The sequence below is a fragment of the Coenobita brevimanus genome, chromosome 56 (genome assembly GCF_032717465.1).
Source record: "Coenobita brevimanus isolate Jiangsu-jjx chromosome 56, ASM3271746v2, whole genome shotgun sequence".
In the NCBI taxonomy this organism is placed as follows: Eukaryota; Metazoa; Arthropoda; class Malacostraca; order Decapoda; family Coenobitidae; genus Coenobita; species Coenobita brevimanus.
This window is the reverse complement of record NC_137009.1, coordinates 899973-927500: the sequence shown is the minus strand read 5'-3', so window position 1 is coordinate 927500 and position 27528 is coordinate 899973. Positions and strand designations below refer to the sequence as shown.

The following is a 27528-nucleotide window of genomic DNA, read 5'->3' as shown; positions in this document are numbered from 1 at the left end:
TGGTGTGAAGAGTGTAGTGATGGTGTGAAGAGTGTAGTTATGGTGTGAAGAGTGTAGTTATGGTGTGAAGAGTGTAGTTATGGTGTGAAGAGTGTAGTTATGGTGTGAATAGTGTAGTGATGGTATGAATAGTGTAGTGATGGTGTGAAGAGTGTAGTTATGGTGTGAAGAGTGTAGTTATGGTGTGAAGTGTAGTTATGGTGTGAAGAGTGTAGTGATGATGTGAAGAGTGTAGTTATGGTGTGAAGAGTGTAGTTATGGTGTGAAGAGTGTAGTTATGGTGTGAAGAGTGTAGTTATGGTGTGAAGAGTGTAGTGATGATGTGAAGAGTGTAGTTATGGTGTGAAGAGTGTAGTTATGGTGTGAAGAGTGTAGTGAGTATGAAGTGTAGTTATGGTGTGAAGAGTGTAGTTATGGTGTGAAGAGTGTAGTGATGATGTGAAGAGTGTAGTTATGGTGTGAAGAGTGTAGTTATGGTGTGAAGAGTGTAGTGAGTATGAAGTGTAGTTATAGCTTCACCATAAATAGTAGCCATCCTTAAATTTAACATAATCTTATTCATTTCACATGGACGAATTATATGCCCATGATTTTCTGAATGGAGAGTGAGAGACTGACGAGGAGAGTGTATGTGAGTGAGGTGGAGGGGGGGAGAGGGAGGCCAAGGATGAGATGGAGGGATGGAGTGGAGAGGTATATGAGAGAGCTGGTGTGAGCTGGGAGCAGGGCAATGCAATGGCGGAGGACAGGGCGACATGGAGGCGATTTGTTTGTGGCCACCCTTTACGGAATTAAGGCGTCTGGGAATAGGTAGATAGATAGAGAGATTTTCAGGATTATAACATAGCATAGCATATAATCGCATGTTTATTATTGGTGCAGCATAACATACTTGAAGTGAGTTGAAGACCAGACATAGAAAGGGGGATGAAGTGCCCATTTACCTCTCCATTAAAATACAGTAAATAATTAAATAGAAAAATAAGACAAGGATAGTTTTTTGAGATGTGAGAGTTGCATTATCCATCAGACGAAATTTCACTTTTTATTTATTTATATTATTATTATTATTTTTTTCGGGGGCGGTCTAAGAAAGCTCCCTAACACCTTCTCCTAAAAGAGTTATTTTGCTTCTTACACCGTACTGTCAGTGCTACGTAAATCTGACATACCCATACTATGCCGGGATATAGGGAGAACGGATTTTAGTTATGCGTATCTAAAAATAAATCGCTAAAGAAGAGGTGTTAGGGAGCTTCCTTACCCGACGAGCAAGAGGGCCATTGTAACTGGGTGGGATTGTGGTATATCTGGCCTCTCTCTCTCTCTCTCTCTCTCTCTCTCTCTCTCTCTCTCTCTCTCTCTCTCTCTAGCATCATAAAGTTTTTCACTGTTCACACCACACCATACCCTACACCCCACCACACCATACCCTATACCCCACCACACCACACCACACCATACCCTACACCCCACCACACCACACCACACCATACCCTACACCCCACCACACCACACCACACCATACCCTACACCACACCACACCACACCATACCCTACACCCCACCACACCACACCACACCACACCACACCATACCACACCACACCACACCACACCACACCACACCATACCCTACACCCCACCCCACCACACCACACCACACCACACCATACCCTACACCACACCGCACCGCACCACACCATACCCTACACCACACCACACCACACCACACCACACCATACCCTACACCACACCACACCACACCATACCCTACACTACACCACACCACACCACACCATACCCTACACCCCACCACACCACACCACACCACACCATACCCTACACCACACCGCACCACACCATACCCTACACCACACCACACCACACCACACCACACCACACCATACCCTACACCACACCACACCACACCATACCCTACACCCCACCACACCACACCACACCACACCATACCCTACACCCCACCACACCACACCACACCACACTACACCATACCCTACACCACACCACACCATACCCTACACCACACCACACCATCTTCCTCTTACTACTCACACTACAACACACCATTCTCTCACTTCCCACACCATACTACACCACACCACACCACACCACACCACACCACACCAAACCACACCACATCTTCTCTCACCACACCACACCACACCACATCACACCACATCATCTTCCTTTCATTTTCATACCACACCACACCACACCACACCACACAGGCCACACCATCCATCACCACGCCATCATAAAGGTCTCACCAGCCCAGATTAATGAGGCTGGATCAGTAGGCGCCTTCCATTGTATACACAGCATCATTATACACTGACAATACAATACAATACAATACACTGACAATACAGTACAATACAATACAATACACTGACAATACAATACAATACAATACACTGACAATACAATACAATACAATACACTGACAATACAATGCAATACAATACAATACAATACACTGACAATACAATACAATACAATACAATACACTGACAATACAATACAATACACTGACAATACAATGCAATACAATACACTGACAATACAATACAATACAATACAATACACTGACAATACAATACAATACAATACACTGACAATACAATGCAATACAATACACTGACAATACAATACACTGACAATACAATACAATACAATACACTGACAATACAATACAATACAATACACTGACAATACAATACAATACAATACAATACACTGACAATACAATACAATACAATACACTGACAATACAATACAATACAATACACTGACAATACAATACAATACAATACACTGACAATACAATACAATACAATACAATACACTGACAATACAATACAATACAATACACTGACAATACAATACAATACAATACACTGACAATACAATACAATACAATACACTGACAATACAATACAATACAATACAATACACTGACAATACAATACAATACAATACACTGACAATACAATACAATACAATACAATACAATACACTGACAATACAATACAATACAATACAATACAACAATACAATACCTGACAATACAATACAATACAATACACTGACAATACAATACTGACAATACAATACAATACAATACACTGACAATACCATACAATACAATAAATTACAATATAATACAATACAATGCAATACAATAGAGTACAATACAATACATTACAATACTTTACAACACAATACAATACAATACACTGACAATACAATACAATACACTGACAATACAATACAATACACTGACAATACAATACAATACACTGACAATACAATACAATACACTGACAATACAATACAATACAATACACTGACAATACAATACAATACAATACACTGACAATACAATGACAATACAATACAATAAAATACAATACAATACAATACAATACAGTACAATACAATACACTACAATACAATACAATACAATACAATACAGTACAATATACTACACTACAATACAATACAATACAATGACAATGACAATACAATACAATACAATACACTGACAATACAATACAATACAATGCTGACAATACAATACAATACAATACACTGACAATGCAATACAATACAATACAATACACTGACAATACAATACAATACACTGACAATACAATACAATACACTGACAATACAATACAATACACTGACAACAATACAATACAATACAATACTTTGACAATACAATACAATACAATACACTGACAATACAATACAATACAATACAATACAAATACACTGACAATACAATACAATACAATACAATAATAATGACAATACAATACACCATGTCAATACACTGACAATACAATACAATACACTGACAATACAATACAATACACTGACAATAATACAATACAATACAATACAATACAATACACTGACAATACAATACAATACACTGACAATACAATACAATACAATACACTGACAATACAATACAATACAATACAATGACAATACAATACAATACAATACACTGACAATACAATACAATACAATACAATACAATACACTGACAATACAATACAATACAATACACTGACAATACAGTACAATACAATACAATACACTGACAATACAATACTGACAATACAATAATGTACAATACAATACAATACACTGACAATACAATACAATACAATAGACAATACAATACAATACAATACACTGACAATCCAATACAATACAATACAATACAATACAATACACTGACAATACAATACAATACAATACACTGACAATACAATACAATACAATACACTGACAATACAATACAATACAATACACTGACAATACAATACAATACAATACAATACAATACAATACAATACACTGACAATACAATACAATACAATACAATACACTGACAATACAATACAATACAATACACTGACAATACAATACAATACAATACAATACAATACACTGACAATACAATACAATACAATACAATACACTGACAATACAATACAATACACTGACAATACAATACAATACAATACACTGACAATACAATACAATACAATTAAAATAAAATACAATACAATACACTTAAAAAACAATACATTACAATACAATACATTACAATACAATACAATACACTGACAATACAATACAATACACTGACAATACAATACAATACAATACACTGACAATACAATACAATACAATACACTGACAATACAATACAATACAATACAATACAATACACTGACAATACAATACAATACAATACAATACAATACACTGACAATACAATACAATACACTGACAATACAATACAATACACTGACAATACAATACAATACAATACAATACACTGACAATACAATACAATACAATACAATACACTGACAATACAATACAATACAATACACTGACAATACAATACAATACACTGACAATACAATACAATACACTGACAATACAATACAATACAATACACTGACAATACAATACAATACAATACAATACACTGACAATACAATACAATACAATACAATACACTGACAGTACAATACAATACAATACACTGACAATACAATACAATACAATACACTGACAATACAATACAATACAATACACTGACAATACAATACAATACAATACACTGACAATACAATACAATACAATACACTGACAATACAATACAATACAATACACTGACAATACAATACAATACAATACACTGACAATACAATACAATACAATACAATACACTGACAATACAATACAATACACTGACAATACAATACAATACAATACAATACACTGACAATACAATACAATACAATACACTGACAATACAATACAATACAATACACTGACAATACAATACAATACACTGACAATACAATACAATACACTGACAATACAATACAATACAATACAATACACTGACAATACAATACAATACAATACAATACACTGACAATACAATACAATACAATACAATACAATACACTGACAATACAATACAATACACTGACAATACAATACAATACACTGACAATACAATACAATACAATACAATACACTGACAATACAATACAATACAATACAATACACTGACAATACAATACAATACAATACAATACACTGACAATACAATACAATACACTGACAATACAATACAATACACTGACAATACAATACAATACAATACAATACAATACACTGACAATACAATACAATACAATACAATACAATACACTGACAATACAATACAATACAATACAATACAATACACTAACAATACAATACACTGACAATACACTGACCTGATCTAGCCTAGCCCTGGAGCCCTACAAATTCTGATAGATAGATAGATAGATAGTCCTGTTCTCCAGTGAGGCTTGAATGGGTGTCCTATCTATCTCTCTCTCTTTCTATCTGTCTATCTATCTAAATCTATTTCCCAATCAGATTTCAGGTGCAGCTTTCTCTACCTGTCTATCTATCTATCAGTCTGTTTATCTATCTGTTAATCTATCTATGGATCATATTTCAAGGTAATCAAATATACCCATACAGCTATCCACCTACTATCTATCTATCTATTTATCTATTTATCTCTCTATCTATCTCTATCTATCTGTCTGTCCAACAGGTGTGCTATAGAGTTCTCCAGACTACCTGCACTACTACTACTACTACTACTACTGCTATTACTACTACTACTACTGCTATTAGTACTACAACTTCAACCACTACTACTGCTACTGCTACAACTATTTGTACTACTACAACTACTACCACTACTACTACTACTATCACTACTACTGCTATTAGTACTACTACTACAGCTACAACTACTACTACTGCTACTACTTCTACTACTACAACTACTACTACTACTACTACTACTGCTATTACTACTACTACTACTATTACTACTACTACTACTACCGCTACTACCACTACTACTACTACCCTCATAGCTAATCTATCTTTGCCCTGCACCAATGCATCCGTCTATCTATCCATCTATCTATCTTCCTATCTATCAGGTGTGCCCAGGAGCTCCCCAGACTATCACTACGACTACTACTACTACTCAGGGGCGAACACCGAGTCACCAATATTTACAGCACGACCCCAAACCTTCACAGTGGAGGTTGGGCAGTCAGTCGTTATCCCCTGTGACTTCACCAACCACGGTAAGTTTGCTATCCTTGTCTTATTCTTGCTATCCTTGTCTTATCCTAACTATCCCTGTCTTTTCCTTGCTATCCTTGTCTTATTCGTGCTATCCATGTCTTATTCTTGCTATCCTTGTCATATTAATTACTATCCCTGTCTTATTCTTGCTATCCTTGTCTTACTCGTGCTATCCTTGTCTTATCCTTACTATCCTTGTCTTATCTTTACTATCCTTGTCTTATTCTTACTATCCTTGTCTTATTCTTGCTATCTTTGTCTTATTCTTGCTATCCTTGTCTTATCCTTACTATCCCTGTCTTTTCCTTGCTATCCTTGTCTTATTCTTGCTATCCTTGTCTTATTCTTGCTATCCTTGTCTTATTCTTGCTATCCTTGTCTTATTCTTATTGCTCATAGTTTTAGTAAATCTCAGTAAGTTCACACACACACATCTTCCCTTCTCTCTCTCTCTCTCTCTCTCTCTCTCTCTCTCTCTCTCTCTCTCTCTCTCCTATTTTTCTTATTTTCTGTTGTAATTTACGTTCAGTCATCCTACTTTCATAGTAATGTCCACCTCGTGCTATCCTTGTCTTATTCTTGTTGTTCAAAAGTTATTCTGTTTAATCTCTTTCTGACCACCAAACACTTGATGATGGTGGTAGATAGATAGATAGATAAATAGATAGATAGATAGACTGGTACATAGACAGAGAGATCAATATAGATATTTGCAATGATAATTATGATGATGATGATTATAGATAGATAGATAGATAAATAGGTATGTAGATAGATATAGATAGATATTTGCCATGATGATGGTGATGATAGATAGATATCCGCTATGATGTGGTGATGATAGATAGATAGATATACAGATAGATAGATAGATAGATTGATGGATATTTGCAATAATGATGATAATGGTGATGATGATGATAGATAGATAGATAGATAGATAGATAAATAGGTAGGTAGAAAGATACAGACAGATATTTGCAATGATGATGGTAATGATGATGGTGATGATGATGATGATGATGATGATGACTAACTGATAGACATTTACGGAAAGATGGATAGATAGATAGACAGATAGATAAACAAATAGATAAATAGATAGATAGACAGATAGATAGAGAGACAGATAGATAGATAGATAGATGCCGATGATGATGATAATAATATTCTTGGATTAATAATAACGTTCCAACTGATACTGACAATGTTGATTTATTTTATGGTAACTACAGTCCCCTGGTGTTGTAGAGGGACGCCTTCACGTGGTGGCACTGATATAACCGAGCTACACCACCGCCTAGTTATGCAAACGTCCCTCAACTCCCTCCTTATCCCCCGAAAGGAAGATGGTGGACTGCAAGAGGACCACTTCAGTCTGCAGTCCTTTCTGTTCGCATTCAAATGAACCTGATGCTACTACTACTACTACTACTGCTACTACTACTACTACTACTTCTACTACTACTTCTACTCTCCTCCGTCACAGGCGTCAACAAACTAATCATCAAGAAGCTCCCAGCCAACGGGGGCAGTGAGAAACTCCTGACAGTGGGCACGGCAAAAGTAACCGCTGATCCACGCATCTCCATTTCGGGACCACGACTCACTATATCACACACAAGGCCTCGCGATTCAGGCATTTTCCTGTGCCATTTTGATCTGGAGCCTCCCGTGCAGCTTCGCCACAGCCTTGACGTGCAGTATGCCCCCGATGTGAGAAGTGTCGTGCCAGCAGAGCAGCATGTAGCGCGGGGAAGCACGGCCGTGTTGGAGTGTGAAGGCCAGGGTAATCCAAAACCTAGTATCCATTGGTCCCGCCAGGGGGCCAAGATGCCGTCAGGACAGCATACAGTGCAGGTTGGTAGGATTATGTGCACCTTGATTTCAGGTTTAATTATTTTTCGTTTATTTAGTTATGTGTCTGTCAGTGATTTATTTAACTCTTATTGCTAGGAATGGTGCTGGAGAAAGACGACTTCATGTGGTGGCACAGGTATAACTTGGTAACTCCACTGCCTCGTCATACAAACGTTCATTAGTCCCCTCCCTACCACTGAAAGGAAGGACAGTAGACTGCAGGATGACGACAACTTCTGCCTGCAGTCCACTGGGTTCACATTTCAGATGAACCTGGAATATGACTACTACTAATGTCAATGATGTGGCTAATAACATTGTCCTGCTATTCATATTCACCTGTACGCATGCGGTATTACAGGGCCATCGGCTGACCCTGGAGAGTGTTGACCGACGCGCTGAGGGAATGTATGTGTGTACGGCTGACAACGGTGTGGGTGAGCCTGCGTCTGCCACCATGACCCTCACTGTGGAGTACCCCCCGGAGGTCACGCCAGAGAAGGTGCCACTGACTTTAAAATGACAGGAATCTTGAGTGCTTAAATCTTTGCCACCAAACACAAGTACAGTTTAGGAATAGTTTTGTGTCTTCAAAGGCCGCGTCCACACCAAATACCCACTGCCATGGACTTCTGCATCATTGTAAGGATCAGGCCATACTTGCTTGAAACATGTGATAGACTGGATGAAACGAAGCACCGGGTTAGACCAGCATCAGTAACCAAGTCTGAATGTTGGCCAGACCCCTGAGCCTAATTTCCTTCCGTCGATCACATGTTTAGAGCAAGTGTGGCCACACACTGACCCAAACAAATTCTTGCCCTCAACCCCATGCATCCACTGGGGTCACTTGTAAGGACTGAAGGGATGCCAAACTCCCTCTTGCACCTGCTTACACCAGCATGCAGTTGGTGTGGACTGACCTATGGCGCGTCAGAGAAAGTTAGAGATACCAGGCAAACTTGTGCTATGTGGGAAACGATTTTGAATGGAATGGGATAACTGGTGTAGCCATGAAAATCCTTACTAAAAAACATTACCTCTAACCCAAAGCATGGAATCTTTGGCCTACTGTAGTTATCATCTCATCACTTGTTCTTATATTCCCAAACAGTCAAAACGCAAAGTATTGATAAAGATGTTTGTGGTTATAGGAAAACAGCAACAACAACACTGACACGTTTTTGAATCTTTGGCCTACTGCAGTTATCCTCTTTCACTTGTTCTTATAAACAGTCGAAGTGCAAAGTATTGATAAAGATGTTTGTGGTTATAGAAAAAAAAAACACCACTGTCATGTATCCCAAAGATTTATCGATACAATTTAAGAGTTCTTGAGAATAATTTTACCGTCATCCATAAAAAACATCACCTACCATACTAATCAGCGGGCATACCACTCACAGTAACTATAGCCCGCTCAGTTTAAATATGCGGAGAGTTTCGTTGGTTTGCAGCTCACATCCCTCCACTGCTTAGCATTCTTTCCATAAACCTCTTCGTGACTATACCCTTTTTATCTTAACTTGGCTCAAATTTTCGTCCTTTTGGAGCTTATATCACGGAGCTCAGTGGCTGAAAAAGACAGTGCCTTGGCTGTACTTTCCATGGCACTTCTTCGTGATTAGCACCGAATTCTAGTGTTAATCTATTGTTACAACTCATCATTCAAGATAGAGAGATGACCATTTTAGGCCAGGTTAGAGTAAGAAGAGCATAGCATCAAGTTCTAGTGTTATTCTCTCCTTATGGCGAAGCACTGCAGACGTGAATGGCAATTTTACGCCAACTTAAAGTGAACGGTGTGTTGTCAGAATGTTTCCCTGCTTACCTGTGGGGTTTAATTTGCGTCCATTGGTGTGTGTGTGTGTGTGTGTGTGTACCCTAATAATCATGTACGTTTTCAGGCAGTGGTAAGGACAGGGCAGGGCGACCACGCCAAACTCGTATGCATCGTTCAAGGTCGACCTCCACCTGACGTAGTTTGGACCCATGACGGCCGCCCACTGCCAGACCTCATGATGGACACCCAGCTCCACCGCCCACACCCGTCCCACCACCCGCCCACCCACGCCCACGCCCACCCCGCCCACAAACACTCCCTCTCCATCAGTCCTGTTACCGAGAAGGATTTTGGTGCCTACGTTTGCATCGCTGAGAATAGACTTGGCCAGAAAAATGCTGTTATTCAGGTGACAGGTGAGCCGGAAGTAGTGTGGTGTTGCTGTTGTTGTTGTTGTTATTAATTATTAATAATAATAATAATAATAATATTATTATTATTATTATTATTATTATTATTATTATTTATTATTTATTATTACTACTACTACTACTACTACTGCTGCTGCTACTACTACTATTGTTATTATTATTATTATTATTATTATTATCATTATCATTATTATTATCATTATCATTATTATTATTATCATTATTATTATTATTATTATTATTATTATCATCATCATCAGTATTATTAGTTTGTATTATTATTAGCATTATTATTATCTTAAATGTCAAGACCAGCTTGCCTAGCCCCGGGTTCCTACGCTTCTCATGGGGTGGCATAGGATTGGATGATAGATGGATGGATGGATTATTATCATCATCATCATTATTGTTGTTATTTATTATTATTATTATTATTATTATTATTATTATTAATTATTATTATTATTATTAATTATTATTATTATTATGAGTATTGTTGTTTTTGTTCATTATTATTGTTGTTATTGTTACACATGCAGTGCCAGGAGACGTGACACTCGCACAGGTGTAGAGTGCTGTGAAGCGGCTGAAGAATGGGACAGCAGCTGGGGTTGATGAGGTGTATGCAGAGATGCTTAAGTGTAGTGGAGAGAGTGGAATGAAGTGCTTGTTGGAGATATGTAAGAAGGCATGGATGAGTGAAACTGTGCCTGCAGAGTGGAATAAGGCTGTGATTGTACCCCTATACAAAAATAAAGGTGAGCGAAGTGAGTGCAAGAATTTTCGTGGCATAAGCTTACTGAGATGGTACGGTCATGTTTAGAGAATGGATAACAATAGAGTGGTGAAGAAGGTATATCTGAGCGAATTTGAAGGAGGGAGGAGGCGAGGTAGGCCAAGGAGAAGGTGGAGAGATATGGTGGATGAGTGTGTGAGGAAGAGAGGTTTGGAAGTCGGTGAGGCTAGGGAATTGACAGGAGATCGAGCTGGCTGGATGAATGTTGTGAGGAGAAGTGGATGTTCAGGGATTTGGCACCCCTTTTTAACGTGGCAGCGTCCGGATTGACTCTACCGGATACGTGTATGTGAAGCTACAGAATGTAGTGAAAGTTTTTGGCGTATCCGATAGAGCTACGATTCCGGAGGCTTGAGTGATGAATGAATAGAAGCGTGGCCCATTGGATTGGGCAGACTTGGGCTGTCTGGACATTACTACTCCTCACCCGCCCTAGGGTGGGAAAGGAGTCCGGATGATGATGATGATGATTTTGATGATGATGGTTATTATTATTATTTCTTTCCCTGTTTTCTTCTTCATCATCTTAATTATTATTATTATTATTATTATTATTATTATTATTATTAGTAATAGTAGTAGTAGTAGTAGTAGTAGTTGTTGTTGTTGTTGCAACAGCAGCATTAGTAGTAGTAGTAGTAGTAGTAGTACTTGTGGTAGCAGTAGTAGTAGTAGTAGTAGTAATATTAGTAGTAGTAGTAGTAGCATTAGTGGTAGTAGTAGTAGTAGTAGTAGTAGTATTTCTTCTGCTTCTCCTTCTTCCTAATCTCCCCCAGGTCTTCCCCAACCCCCTGAAGTGACAAGCAGTGCTAATGGCGGGGAGAGTGGCAGGTACACCCTTACCTGGGAGACAGAGAGCTATTACCCCATCACTGAGTACATCATTAAATACCGCAGAGCACACCTGGGCGTCTGGCAGGTGAGAGTAATACCACTAATACCAGAACTAATACCACTACACCACACGTCTCTCAGTAACAATACCACGTCAAAAGATTATACCATACGTTAACACCAGCACCACAATACCATATCACCCTCCTCACCACTACTACCACACTACCATCACCAACACTACACTAATATGCTGTGTGTGTGTGTGTGTGTGTGTGTGTGTGTGTGTGTGTGTGTTACCCCTTCGGTCCTGCCCCTTACCGCCTCTCCAACTCTTCCCTCTCCATCACACACTGCTCCCTACTGGTTAATATGAAGTCAAAATAGCGATGATGAATACCCATGTGTCAGTGATGGATTTAGTGCATGAAATATACACACTACACAGAATTTATGGCCCTAAGATGCGATATAGATGTTTATTCTGGCTAACATTTCGTAACATTTGGTAGGAGTAGACTGTAGCACCAGTCGAGCAGGGCAGTACTCCCGAGGTGGATGGCTAGCTGATGACAGGGAGTGCTGGAGCTCCCGTTTCATCAGCCCTCAGGACTAGTTCCTGACCATTCCCCTTTGCTGAACTTTTTCAGTGTCTCAGTTACACAGAGAGTAGGCCAGCATGCTCTCCAGTACAAATTTCTCTATCTATCTTCACCAAACTACATGCACAGTACACACTACACTTCCTATTCAAAATTTACCTAAATGGCGTCAATTCACCCAGCCTCGGAGTCCCCAGGGGGGGGACCATAAATGCCCCCGCCATCTGCCCCTCTCCCGGTGACGACTCGAGGTGCCTGGAACCACTGTCTGACTCTCTTCTTCTTCTTTTCTGCAACATTCGCGGCCTTTCATCTAACTTTCGCTCTGTTGAGCACCACCTCTCCTCCTCTAAACCTCACCTTCTTTTTCTAACGGAGACTCAGCTGTCTGAGGCAACTGACAGCAAACCCTTTTCTGTATCCTCCTACTTTCTCTATACTCATTTCAAAGCCAAAGGTGGCTGTTGTGTATACATACACAACGACTTATCTTGCTCTCGTGTTCCTGAACTTGATTCTTCTGAATTCTCCACTCTCTGGCTTCGGCTTTCCTGTCATTCTCTGACTAAATATATCTGTGCTGTTTACTTATCCCCTAATTCTACTGACTATCAAAAATTCTTCGACTATCTTACTTCTACGATGGAACACATTCTGTCCATTTCTCCTTTCTCTGAAATCTCCATTCTTGGAGATTTCAATGTTCACCACCACCTTTGGCTCTCCTCTCCTTTCACGGATCCACCTGGTGAACAAGCCTACATCTTTTCTATCCTTAATGACCTAGAGCAGCTTGTACAGCACCCTACCCGTATCCCTGACCGCCTTGGAGAGAGCTCCAACATACTTGACCTCTTCCTCACAACTAATCCTTCTGCTTACTCTGTTAATCTTTTCTCTCCGTTGGGCTCCTCCGATCACAACCTTATTACCTTAACCTGTCCTATTGCTCCAGTACGGCCTGCGGACCCTCCAGGGAAACGTCGTCTCTGGCATTTTGGAGCTGCGGACTGGGAGGCCCTCAGGCAGTACTTCTTTGATTTTCCCTGGAATGATTATTGCTTCCATGGCCGTGAGCCATCTGAGTGTGCCTTGCGCATTACGGAGGTTATTCTCTCGGGCATGGAAGCATACATTCCTTTCTCATATCCTTTGACTAACGCAAGAAAGCCTTGGTTTAATCACGCTTGTTCTAATGCTGTCCGCAACAAGAAGGCCTACAAAAGGTACCGGAGCCAACCCACCCCTGAATCACATAATCTTTACGTTTCTGCCCGGAATCGTGCTAAGTCTGTTCTTCGCTCTACTAAAAATAATTTCATCCATACTAAATGCTCTCAACTCTCCAACTCGAATTCTTCCCGCTCCTTCTGGCACCTTGCCAAAAATCTTTCTAACAACTTTACCTCATCATCCTTCCCTCCTCTTTTCTACTCTGATGGTTCTGTAGCTATTTCTTCTACTGATAAAGCAGATCTCTTCGCACAGAACTTTCTCCTCCAATTCCACCTTAGACGATTCCGGTGCTGTTCCTCCATCACTTCCCCCTCTGACTTCCTCATGGCTGACATTAAAATTTCTTCAGTTGATGTATTTTCTGCCATTACTGGCCTCAGTACTAACAAGGCATATGGGCCTGATGGGGTCCCTCCTGTTGTTCTCAAAAACTGTGCTTCTGTGCTTACACCCTGCCTAGGCAAACTATTTCGCCTTTGTCTGTCAACTTGTACCTTTCCTTCTTGCTGGAAGTTTGCTCTCATTCAGCCAGTCCCAAAGAAGGGTGACCACTCCCAACCCTCCAACTATCGTCCAATTGCTTTAACGTCCTGTATTTCAAAAGTTTTCGAGTCAATTCTTAATAAAAAAATTTTAAGGCATCTTTCCTATCACAACCTTCTTTCCGATCGTCAGTATGGGTTCCGTCAGGGACGCTCCACTGGCGATCTTCTCACCTACCTTTCAGACTCCTGGTCATCCTCCTTTCGGGACTTTGGCGAAAGCTTTGCCATTGCACTTGACATCTCAAAGGCTTTCGATCGAGTCTGGCACAAATCTTTAATTTCCAAACTGCCCTCCTACGGTTTCTATCCTATCTGTACCTTCACCGCTAGCTTCCTTTCTGGTCGTTCTATAGCTGCTGTCGTAGACGGCCATCGTTCTTCTCCTAGATCTATCAACAGTGGTGTTCCTCAGGGCTCTGTCCTATCACCAACTCTCTTCCTTTTATTCATCAATGATCTTCTAAGCTGTACATCTAACTCTATCCACTCATACGCTGATGACTCCATCCTTCACCTTTCCATTCGGTTCCCGCAACGCCCATCTCAACAATTACTTCAAGAAACAAGGGATGAGGCTATGGCACACCTAATGTCTGACTTGGCTCATATCTCTGACTGGGGTAAAAATAACATGGTTGTCTTTAATGCTTCTAAGACTCAGTTCTTACACCTATCAACCCGACAAAATCTTCCACAGGTATACCCACTAATGTTTAATAATATTCAGATTAATCCTGCATCATCCTTGAACATGCTTGGGGTTTCATTTACTCGGGACTTATCTTGGAAAGATCATATTACATCTCTTGTAAAATCTGCTTCCAAGAGATTGGGTGTGCTAAGCCGACTCCGCTCTTTCTTTACCCCTGCACAATTGTTGACTCTATACAGGGGTTTTATCCGCCCCTGTGTGGAGTACAACTCTCATGTGTGGGGAGGCTCCCCACATACAGCTCTTCTCAATAGGGTGGAGTCAAAGGCTTTTCGTCTCATTAACTCTCCTCCTCTTACTGACTCCCTTCAACCTCTGTCTCTTCGCCGCACTGTTGCATCTTTATCTCTTTTCTATCGCTACTTTAATGGTCACTGCTCCTCTGAACTGTCTGCTTGCATTCCTCCACCTCTACGACGGGCGCGTAGCACCCGTCTGGCAGCAAACTCTCATCCCTTTTCTGTCCAACTCTCTAATGCAAGAGTTAACCGTTACTCCCAGTCTTTCATTCATGCAACAGGTCAGCTCTGGAACTGTCTCCCTCTGTCTGTATTTCCTCCTGCCTATGATCTCCAGTCTTTCAAACGCAGTGTGTCCAGGCATCTCAAAATGATCGGATCTTGAATTTGGTTCTCTATTGTATTTTGTTTTTCTCTTGGAGGGAACTGTTACTGCGGGCTCATGGCCTTTGGTTCCTTCTTCCTCGCATAAAAAAAAAAAAAAAAAAAAATTCCATCACCAGAGCCAAAGACTGTCTCAATTCTAGGGTCTCTCTCAATTCTAGGATCTAAGCGTGGCAATTGAAAGTAGAACATTGCTAGAAACTTCAGTATATTATTTTAAACTTAATATTTCAGTAGCAGTCACCTTCATTAACGCGTTCAGTAATGTATTTAGATTTTTGTCCCGAAGCCAGGATAATTTTACCTTTACGCGCCATGTTTTAAATTTGGGATGGGTTACGTTTTCCTATTAGTCTCCTCTGATATAACTAGTTTGCTTTGAGACGATAGCCAAAAGTATACATTGCAACTTTAGCCTTGTTATTTCTGATTTTTTTTTTTTTTTTTTTAATATGAAGCGAAATTGCGGTGCCAAACATCATTTCTGGGGGTGCCAATCTCGTCAGCCATTTCATTTACAAAGCTGTTAAATAAAAAGCCTTAGCCATTCAGTATGCCTTCAAGATCAGCCAGATTTTAAGTCTAATAACCTACCGTGTCACAACCGTCGTGGTTGTAGTGTGAATTTGATGCTAGATTAAATTTTGTAGTAAATATCCAAAACTGATGCCTAATAACGGATGCGGGGAATATTTTGAGAACAGAAGTAACACCGACCATTCTAGAGGGTGCCACGCGTCACTAAAAATCGTCTTATTAAACCTTACATAGCAAAGTGGAATTCAAACTCCTGATTTTTAAAAACGGTTACTTAGGAAACGCCTGTAGTTCTTAGGTACAGTTAGCCTGCATCCCAGTTCAGCAGCTACGAGTATACAGGACCAAAATTGTTCTACCGCCATTATGTGTGTTAGAAACTGTCGTCGAAAATTGGGGGTTGGCATTCCACTTTGCAATTTTAGGGAGTTGGCATTCCACTGTGCAATTTTAGGGGGTTGGCATTCCACTGTGCAATTTCAGGGGGTTGGCATTCCACTGTGCAATTTCAGGGGGTTGGCATTCCACTGTGCAATTTCAGGGGGTTGGCATTCCACTGTGCAATTTGAGGGGGTTGGCATTCCACTGTGCAATTTGAGGGGGTTGGCATTCCACTGTGCAATTTGAGGGGGTTGGCATTCCACTTTGCAATTTGAGGGGGTTGGCATTCCACTGTGCAATTTGAGGGGTCTGGGATTCCACTGTGCAATTTGAGGGGGTTGGCATTCCACTTTGCAATTTGAGGGGGTTGGCATTCCACTTTGCAATTTGAGGGGGTTGGCATTCCACTTTGCAATTTGAGGGGGTTGGCATTCCACTTTGCAATTTGAGGGGGTTGGCATTCCACTTTGCAATTTGAGGGAGTTGGCATTCCACTTTGCAGTTTGAGGGAGTTGGCATTCCACTTTGCAGTTTGAGGGAGTTGGCATTCCACTTTGCAGTTTGAGGGAGTTGGCATTCCACTTTGCAGTTTGAGGGAGTTGGCATTCCACTTTGCAGTTTGAGGGAGTTGGCATTCCACTTTGCAGTTTGAGGGAGTTGGCATTCCACTTTGCAGTTTGAGGGAGTTGGCATTCCACTTTGCAGTTTGAGGGAGTTGGCATTCCACTTTGCAGTTTGAGGGAGTTGGCATTCCACTTTGCAGTTTGAGGGAGTTGGCATTCCACTTTGCAGTTTGAGGGGGTTGGCATTCCACTTTGCAGTTTGAGGGAGTTGGCATTCCACTTTGCAGTTTGAGGGAGTTGGCATTCCACTTTGCAGTTTGAGGGAGTTGGCATTCCACTGTGCAATTTTAGGGAGTTGGCATTCCACTTTGCAATTTGAGGGGTCTGGGATTCCACTGTGCAATTTGAGGGGTCTGGGATTCCACTGTGCAATTTGAGGGAGTTGGCATTCCACTTTGCAATTTGAGGGAGTTGGCATTCCACTTTGCAATTTGAGGGAGTTGGCATTCCACTTTGCAATTTGAGGGAGTTGGCATTCCACTTTGCAATTTGAGGGAGTTGGCATTCCACTTTGCAATTTGAGGGAGTTGGCATTCCACTTTGCAATTTGAGGGAGTTGGCATTCCACTTTGCAATTTGAGGGAGTTGGCATTCCACTTTGCAATTTGAGGGAGTTGGCATTCCACACTGCTGTTTGAAATTTAAAACACACGGCACCAACTTCCTGCTACAGAACCACAGCGCAGTGATGGCGGGGTCCTGGGCCAAGATATCGAGGCGGATGGAGGGCCAGCTGGAGCGCCGAGGGGGGAGGCACTACATGGCCCACACCCTGGCCCAGCTGCAGGTGGCCACGGACTACTTGGCCGTGGTGAGGGTCAGGAATAAGTACGGCTGGTCGGCGGAGTCAAAGCACTTCCATTTTTTCACCAAGAAAGGTGAGTGGTATTTGGTGATAGCTCTCTCTCTCTCTCTAATTTTCACCAGCAAAAACGGGCGTTAGAGACTTTTGAGTGTGAATAATAATAACAAACACGTATAACTCATGTATATATTTTTGTAATGTTATGCCTCTCTCGTAACGCCATCTCTGCTGCTAGTTAGGGACGCCTTCACGTGGTGGCACAACTATGCTTGAGTGACGCCGCTATCCTCCCATATAAACGTCCTTCAGTTCCCTCCTTATCCCCCAAAAGGAAGATGGTGGATGACAGGAGAGCGACTTCAGCCTGCGGTCCACCGGGTTCATGTTTCAGAAGAGCCTGGGACAAAATAACTGCCAAAATTTTCACACAGAGTAACGTGTTTGAATTTTGTTCTAACTGCTCTTTAAAATTGGAAGGATTTATGTTACACAGAAGAGGACAGTACGGCAGGGTCGGATTTACCAATAGGCCAAGTAGGCCATTGGCCTAGGGCCCACCGGTATCTGGGGGCCACTGAAACTAGTTTGTCACGCAGTGTGCCAGCGTATAACCTTGTTTCAGGTGTACGCCGAGTATTTCATTACATAATATATTCACAACTTTAAGGGCCCCTGTACAATAAGTATAGGACCCGGTGTATGGGATAGGCCCGCAGTGATCCTCAGCCAGGGAAAAGTAGAATTTACATATATATATATATATGTATATATATATATATATATATATATATATATATATATATATATATATATATATATATATCCTTCCATCACCTAATCCTGTGTCACCCCATGAGGAGCGTAGGAGCCCGGGGCTAGGCAAGTTGGTCCTAATTGAGAGTGATTACTGAAACATGCAAACATTTCTATAAATTTGAGGGCCCACTGTTGAGTTTGGCCTGGGGCCCACACGTAGGTAAGTCCGGCCCTGCAGTACGGTGTTATATACAAAACAAAATCGCTTGGGAAAAGGTGTTAGGGAGCTCTCTTAAGCTAATTCATATACAGTAGGCCGCATTCTCGTCAGTTAAGGAAAATCCCTAGCACTACTTCCTTAGCGATATATTTTTCGATATGGCTGGTTAATATGCTTTTGTACGTTAGTTTACAGATTATGGCGTTAGCGTAAGGATTTATATAAGACAAGAAAATAATGTATAATAAAATAAATCTCAAAGGAAAAGGTGTTAGGGAGCTTGATCAGTCGATGAAAATACGGGCATAATCTGCTGAGAGAAAGAATGAATTAAATTCTGCAAATCTCTGGTGGAACATGTAACGGAATTAACTACCTTTCTTGTTGCAGCGATGGCGGTTCTCCGGTCCACTAGTGGCTCGGGGACACTGGTCTGGGTTCAATCAGTCCACCTGCTGCTGTTGATGATGATGATAATAATAATGATGATGATGATGACGGGACCGTAAGAACTCATCACTCTCCTTGGCAGCATCTACAGTCCTTCAGCAGAGACTGATATCCTACTTAAATACTTCTTGTTGCTGATGATGATGATAATGATGACGATGATGATGTTACCCAGACAGCTACAGTACTTCAGTAGAGGGTGACATCCTTCCTGACTTCCTCTTGCTGTTGCTGACTTCCCAGATGTGAGCCAAAGCACTCAGCACCGTCATTTGACACTCATTTTAGCAGTGTTCGGTTCACCATCCTGCATGACTTCTTCCTGACGATGATGGTGATGGTGGTGACGATGATGGTAATGATGGTGATAATGATGATGGTGATGATAATATTCGTGATGTTGATGATAATGGTGACGGTCGTGGTGGTGGTGATGCGATGATGGTAATGATAAATGACGATAATGCCGAGAGCCAACTTTAAACTCAACACAGCCACCAAAACACCAACGTTACCATAAATAAACCGCCATCCAGCCTAAACCAGTGTGTGGAATATTAAGCAGGTTTTTTGAAAGGTTTTAAATATGAAAAAAGAAAATGATGACCTTGTTCAGATAATCCAGGAGGTCATGGGTATTTTTACGAGTGAAAAACCTCTGAGAGATTAGCAGGGGCATATCCAGGAATTTGTTATGGAGGGGAGGGATTGAAATTAGTTGTGTTTCTTGCTATAATATAACTGACTGGAAAATATTGAAATAGTATCTAGATTATTGACAAAGGTATCTGTAGTTAAATACCAAAGGAAGCAATCCAGAAAGTCTATCTATCTATCTGTCTATTGCCAGACGCCTTAATTCCGTACGGGGTGGCCACAAACAAATCGCCTCCACGTCGCCCTGTCCCCCTCCATTTCACTGCCCTGCTCCCAACTCACACCCCCCTCTCTCATATACCTCTCCACGCCATCCAGAAAATAACTTGAAATAGTAAAGGTATAAATAATGACCAGCAGCCTTCCCGTTGAGCATACTCTTTCAAAAATGTCCTCCTTCCCTCTTGGATGCGCCCATGGAAGCAAATCGGATGACATCAACAGTGCATTTCCTGGTGCTTGTGGCTACGAGGAAGAAAGGCCATGGCGATTTAACACCGTATTCTCTAACACCTTTTCCTAAGCGATTCATCTTGTCTTACACCCTGCTGATCTCTTCCGTGTTACATAAATCCTTCCACTATGGCCATACTCTGCATAAATAACGTACACAAGGATATTAACCAGCCATATCCGAAAATAAATCGTTAAGGAAAATGTGTCAGAGAGCTTCCATGACTGACGAAGGCCGATATTCTCGTAGGGTAAGGAGGCTCCCCAACACCTCTTCTTTAGCGATTAATTCTTGGATATGGCTGATCAGTACCCTTTTGTACGTTAGTTATGCAGAGTGTGACGATATTTGAAGGATTTACATAACACAGAACAGGATAGAAAGGTGTAATAAGAATATAAGTCGCTCAGGGAAAGGTGCTAGGGAGTTACCGTAACCGACCGGAATACGGGGCTAATTAACAGTCAGGGGGTGTGAGTTGGGAGCAGGGCAGTGAAATGGCGGGGGACAGGGCGATGTGGAGACGATTTGTTTGTGGCCACCCCGAACGAGATTGAGGCGTCTGGCAATAGATAGATAGATAGTAACGGCCAGGTGAACCAAATGGCGCCACAGTGAATGTATAGACAGAGATGAACAACAGAAATCCAATTAGCAGGAACCACCAGCATTGTAGCTCATTTGTCCGTAATTAAAGCGATTCCCAAGTAACATTAACAAGTGTACAGCAGTGTCATTAGCAACGTTTATATTGATCCATTCTGTGCATGTACAATACAGTAACTCATGTACTACTTTATCTTTAAAATGTACTATCTTTAAAATTATCCAGGTGCAGTGCTGTAGAGTTTTATAATTCAAAAAAAGCTTTCGTGTCTAAGGATGTTAAATAGACGACTGTACAAACTTTAAGCCAGTGTATGTTATTCAGATGAAGTCTTTTGTCAATAGTATGGTTAAAGTACTTGGTTTACTGCAGGAAACAGTTGTGATACGCACTAAGCAACTATTGGGCTAAGGACAGTAGATCGTGTTTTAGCTGTCTGTCTACCTGTCTATTGCCAGACGCCTTAATCCCGTAAGGGGTGGCCACAAACAAACTCTCCATGTCGCCGTGTCCCTTGCCATTTCGCTGCCCTTCCCTCAGCTCACACACCCCTCATATACCTCTCCACTCCATCCCTCCATCTCATCCACAGTCTGCTCCTCCCCCTCCCCCCCATCCACCTCAGAAAAGACTGTGAAGAAGACTATCCAGTGTTGCAATACTAACATTACTACTACAGTCTTTATTAGTGTTTACATCCTTCTGTATCCTGCTTAAGAAGTGATGGTTTAAATTTTGAGTAATAGCTGTCAACTTGGTATGTTAATCTCCAGGATCATTTATTTTACGAGACAAGATGGTGTGAAAGTGAGAAACAGAAGGGCAGCGCTAGGAGTGTTTGAAAACCTATCCCCGAATCAATCTGTAACGCCTTGAAAATGGACATGGTGTATTTCATTTTAAGGAGTTATTTCTGCTCTTGCTGTACCGTCTGGTGGGGTACAGGAAAGGGTACAGCACCTCAGAATCTGTTTATTTATTTATTCCTTTTACTGTATCTCAAAGACGCATTATACTGTCATGGTTGTGCAGGTGATCTTGAAATAATTGGTTTTGTCCGTACACCAATAACGAGATTGTACAATGTTGTGTTATGGTCTGTGGCGCACGTCGTATGGGTGACTACTGAAGCTGTATGTACGGCGATAATTCTTGCTCCGTAGACCATACAGCTGAAGGACATTGGAAAAGAAGAATGCTGATGAAGAAAGAAGGATTTAGTCGTTGTTCAGTCATTCCTATACACCATCAGGCATGATTTTACAAGCGTCATGACTGAAATATCAAGCCATGTTGGATTCCCTTCACTCATTTGCACAAGCCCTCAGTCACACCCATACACGACGGTTATACCTGCCAGTCACCATGCTTGACTTACCGTGCATGAGGCTCTTAGACGGACTTCGTGTGTGAATGCTGATCTTATGTCAGTCCTTCATCCACGGTCTTCTCTCTCTCTCTCTCTCTTCGGGCTCTGTGTTCTCTAGAGAGGGGCGTGACGGGTTTTAAAAATGGGGTGACGGAGGGGTGGCCAGGTTTAGCTATGGAGTGGCTCAAGGAAAGCTGTTTGGGAGATTCTGAGGATATTCTCTCGGATATTGGGGTGGCCAGGCATACTTCAAGGGTGGCCAATGCTCCCTAGCCACCCCTCTTCCTACACCACCGTTCAGGGACAAGAATTAATGCCGTACAGTACATTCGGCCTCAGTAGCCATCCCTACGAGGTGCGCCAAACACGATAACTTATACCATAGTTGTGGCGCGCGACTCTGAGGTTGTCATTATCGTGCCCTGGAAACCTCAATAGTGTTTCCAATTTTGTGTATAATATGATACGCGTGTGATTTGTGTATAATATGTTCGAGTATACTAATCATGTAAAATATATTCGTGTATAAAAATATGATTCGTGTATAATATGATATGAAATTGGAAACACTGTTGACAGGTAGGTTGCCAGGAGACGATAATGACAACCCCAGAGTCAAGCGCCGCGACTACAGTGTTTGTACAACACCAATGACTGCACTGACCATGACTGCACAGTTATGAATGACCGAGTACTGGATGCTTTAGGAAATTAGGACCATATTACCAAAACCGAGATCTCGGAACTGGAAGAACCACATTTTTTTTTTTTAATAATTTCTTTAGTCTGTGATGAAAGAACATTATTATTTTTTTTTTACGTAACATTGCTGACTGCACTCAGTAATATGGGATGCAGGCTGATCACACCTAACAATTACACATACCTGCATTCAAAGTCAATGGCTTTGGAGGTTTCATTCTAACTCTTCTTCGGTGAGTTATTGTGCAGTGTTGTTATGACTTACGGAAATTCCCGCTAAATAAGACTAGAAGCTTCACGTCACACTAGTCTACCAGCAGCGGTTCAGTTCCACACACTCGAAGCTTCAAGATCGAGAGTGTGAACATAGCCAGGGGTATCGTGTGGACCAAGGAGGTGAGCTAGTCAGAAGGGGCCAAGGAGGTGAGCTAGTCAGAAGGGGCCAAGGAGGTGAGCTAGTCAGAAGGGGCCAAGGAGGTGAGCTGGTCAGGAGGGGCCAAGGAGGTGAGCTGGTCAGGAGGGGCCAAGGAGGTGAGCTGGTCAGGAGGGGCCAAGGAGGTGAGCTAGTCAGGAGGGGCCAAGGAGGTGAGCTAGTCAGGAGGGGCCAAGGAGGTGAGCTAGTCAGGAGGGGCCAAGGAGGTGAGCTAGTCAGGAGGGGCCAAGGAGGTGAGCTAGTCAGGAGGGGCCAAGGAGGTGGGTTAGTCAGAAGCAGGCCCAGGCTGACCGACCTAGCAGGACCGTAGCCAAATTTTCGAACAGGGGGAAGGGGGATCTTTGCTGAATATGGCCTTGCGTAGCAGGTGGCTGGTCTAAGGTGTACTGCATGCCTGTTATGGGGGTCTGGGTGTGTGCATAAGCGACGGTGAGAAGCAGCACAAAACTTCTGAACAACGGAGAGAGATTCTTCTGGCACTGATATTAAAAAATCGTGAGAAACAACCTTTATACAGGTGGAAGAGGGGAGGTCCGACCCTCTCGACTCCCCTCCCCCACCCCTGGCTACGGGCCTGCCTAGGATGTGTGAGCAATGAACTGGTTGACGGTCGTGTACAAGTTACAATAAGGCAATAAAATGGTCACTCGTAAATATTGGATTATCGTTATTTTTTCTCTCCGACTTAATATTTATGCAATGCAAAAAAGTTAGTCAAAGTGGGAGGTTATCGTACCTCGCGCGAAACATGCACCCTCGCTGTGACGTCACAACCCATACCAGAGCCACAGCTGACCGCCACTCACAACAAAGCCTGGGAATCATTCTCCAGTACAGGTAAGAATTCTGTGATATTCAGCTGTTATTATCATGCTAGGTACGGTATGTAAGACAGTGTGATAGCTCTCCTAAAGATGAAGTATGCTATATTTGTGCTTTAGTGAAGAGTTTCGTTGATTTTAGAGAGTAGAAGTCTCGGCAAACCTTGCGACAACCAGGTACCTGTAGCACAAAGATTTGATAAGGTTGTAATGAAGTGATTTATGAACTGAATCAGCATAAGTACTGCTACGGCCTGACTCCAGGCAGTAATACACAACGAAGATGTCACAAAGACCGAAATATTTCAATATTTATTTTCCCCCTAGATAGGCCTGACCGCCGACAGCTAGACCTCTGTGGATTATTTGGTTATCTCATTCCTGGCCTTATGTACTGGTGATGTTTGAACATCTTTTTAGTAACAGCCAGTCTGATCTGGAGAACAAAATTTTCACATCCCTGAAGGTGGTTTAAGCCAGAGTTTTGGTTGATTTTGCTTGACAAGTGACTGTTAGGTTAGGTTAAGCTGTATATGTTAGGCTGTTATAAATTTTATCACCTTATAGGTTCATACACACTGTCAGAAAAATATTTATTCAAGTCGGTATCCTCACTCGGGACACCAAAAATGTGTCGGAGAATTCTTATACACTCCTTTGTGTGACGTGTGTTGATCTAGGACAACCTTAAGTAAATTCACATAAGTCTCTTAGGAGGATTAGGCATAACTGATAATCCAAATCAAATAGTTATTATTCTCCTATCTCCTAGCTAATTCCCCACTGAATTGGCCAATTCGTATAGGTTACTTAGCTAGAAAGAGCCACACAGCAGATGATGACGAGCCTGGCGTTTAGGTCGGTTGCTCGGGCTGGCAAGCGTCCTTGAGGTGCGTATTTGCAGTGTGCTAGTTCAACGAGTTCTAGAAGCAGAGTGAAGCAACATGGCAAGCTTCTTTCTCCCTCATAGGATTTGAAGGTGCCAACTATTTATTAATTACACTGCTAAATACAGTTAGATTACATCATGATGTATACAGGGCAAATCTAATTAATCATAGTATTAATTAAACTAAAGCCAAACCAAATATTCCCTTTATCCATGTAAATATGTTAAATCTACATCTGCTTTTATCTGAGGGCCTTTTCATCCTCAGGACACGTCATTTAACGCGCAGACGCAGTTAAGGTCAATGGAAATTTCCAGGTAATTACATGTATTTACAAGATAGTTGTCCACGAGGGTGAGATGCAGTAGCATTTAATTTATTAATAATAAGAATTATTAAAGAGAACGTAATTTCTGGGTTATAAAAACTGCATGAATTGGTATTAACGATCTCAGGTTTTCCTCTGCTCTCTAACCAGGGACGACTAGTTTAAAAAGTAAAGAGCGCAACTGCTCTGGGGGGAAATATTTCCCACACACACACCTAATTATCTGAAATCCGGTCAAAAATTTGTTTAATTCAACTATTAATAAAAATTCAGGATTAAGAGCAAAAATTTGCTAGTGTTAGCAGAAGTATTTCACCTCTAGGTTGACAACTCGCCCTGACAGACTTCTGTTTTGTGTACACATTGATTTACAATGCAGATACATTTAACTGTGCTTGAAATCAGTATCTGTGCAAAATGGATGTCTGTCAATGTGTGTTGACGATCTTAAGGGGTACTATCCGCTAACTTTAGCACGTTTTAACTTTGAATCCTGTTTTTTAAAATTAATTTTCATATTAAATAAAAAATTTTGACCGGATTTCAGCTAATTAGGTTTGCATGTACCGATATGGTAATAAAAATTATATTTTCCATTTTAAAGTGACGATTCGGTAAATGACCACCGATTCGGTATTCCCTGGCACCGCTGGCCGCTGCACGACAGTAGTTGCCAGTTGCGATGGGGTCACTGAGCTCTATGATGTGGAGAGGCTGTCATGGGTAGCACCACGTAATTTATGTAGTGTCCGCCAGGGTGGCGCTGGTGTAGCAGCAGCCATGTTACACCACGCCTGATGCCCACGGTTTTTGAACTGTGGTGTTCGTTGGGCTTTTGAAAATTGCTGATGATTCTGGAATATATAGTGCCATGGTCAGCTGTGCAGCTTATGGATGCAAAAATGGGTACAGGAATTCATCGAAGAGAGATGGCGTTACATTTCACAAGTAAGAAACAATATTTTCTTGCTAATTCTATAATATTACTGCCCCCCGGGCTGGGGCGGGAAGATTCTTCCCCAGTATCCCTGCATGAATGAGGTGACTAAAACGGGCCCATTTATCTCCAGTCTTTCTCTCCATGTCCTCTTTTCTTCCGTTCACACTCTCTTGTAGATATTCCCATGTTTCTTCCGATTGCCACACTATCTTCTCCCTTTCTGCCATTACCTTTCTCAGCCTTAGTGCCATATGGCTTTTGTTGCCTGGTGCTCGAATAACCAGTCAATCAGCCTATAAGAATACATATAAACAATACACCTGCTTACATGGGTGCAACATGCAGGATACTCGCGTCGCTTAAAAAAAAAAAAAAAAAAAAAATCCAAGGTGTTAAAAGTAGTGAGGCA

The 27528-nt window shown here is 41.3% G+C and overlaps 1 protein-coding gene across 1 annotated transcript in view; it reads left to right on the top strand.

Moving 5' to 3' along the window:
• Window positions 1–24112, top strand: part of LOC145401595 (protein amalgam-like) — a 26738-nt gene extending 2626 nt beyond the window's left edge. The window contains exons 2-10 of the mRNA XM_080273789.1: window positions 6574–6723; window positions 8214–8584; window positions 8946–9086; window positions 10492–10783; window positions 12371–12513; window positions 14795–14797; window positions 18361–18565; window positions 19859–19899; window positions 24017–24112. Of these exons, the coding sequence (XP_080129915.1) occupies window positions 6574–6723; window positions 8214–8584; window positions 8946–9086; window positions 10492–10783; window positions 12371–12513; window positions 14795–14797; window positions 18361–18565; window positions 19859–19899; window positions 24017–24112 (1442 nt within the window). The remainder of the gene's footprint in view (window positions 1–6573; window positions 6724–8213; window positions 8585–8945; window positions 9087–10491; window positions 10784–12370; window positions 12514–14794; window positions 14798–18360; window positions 18566–19858; window positions 19900–24016) is intronic.
• The last annotated feature ends 3416 nt before the right edge of the window (window positions 24113–27528 follow it).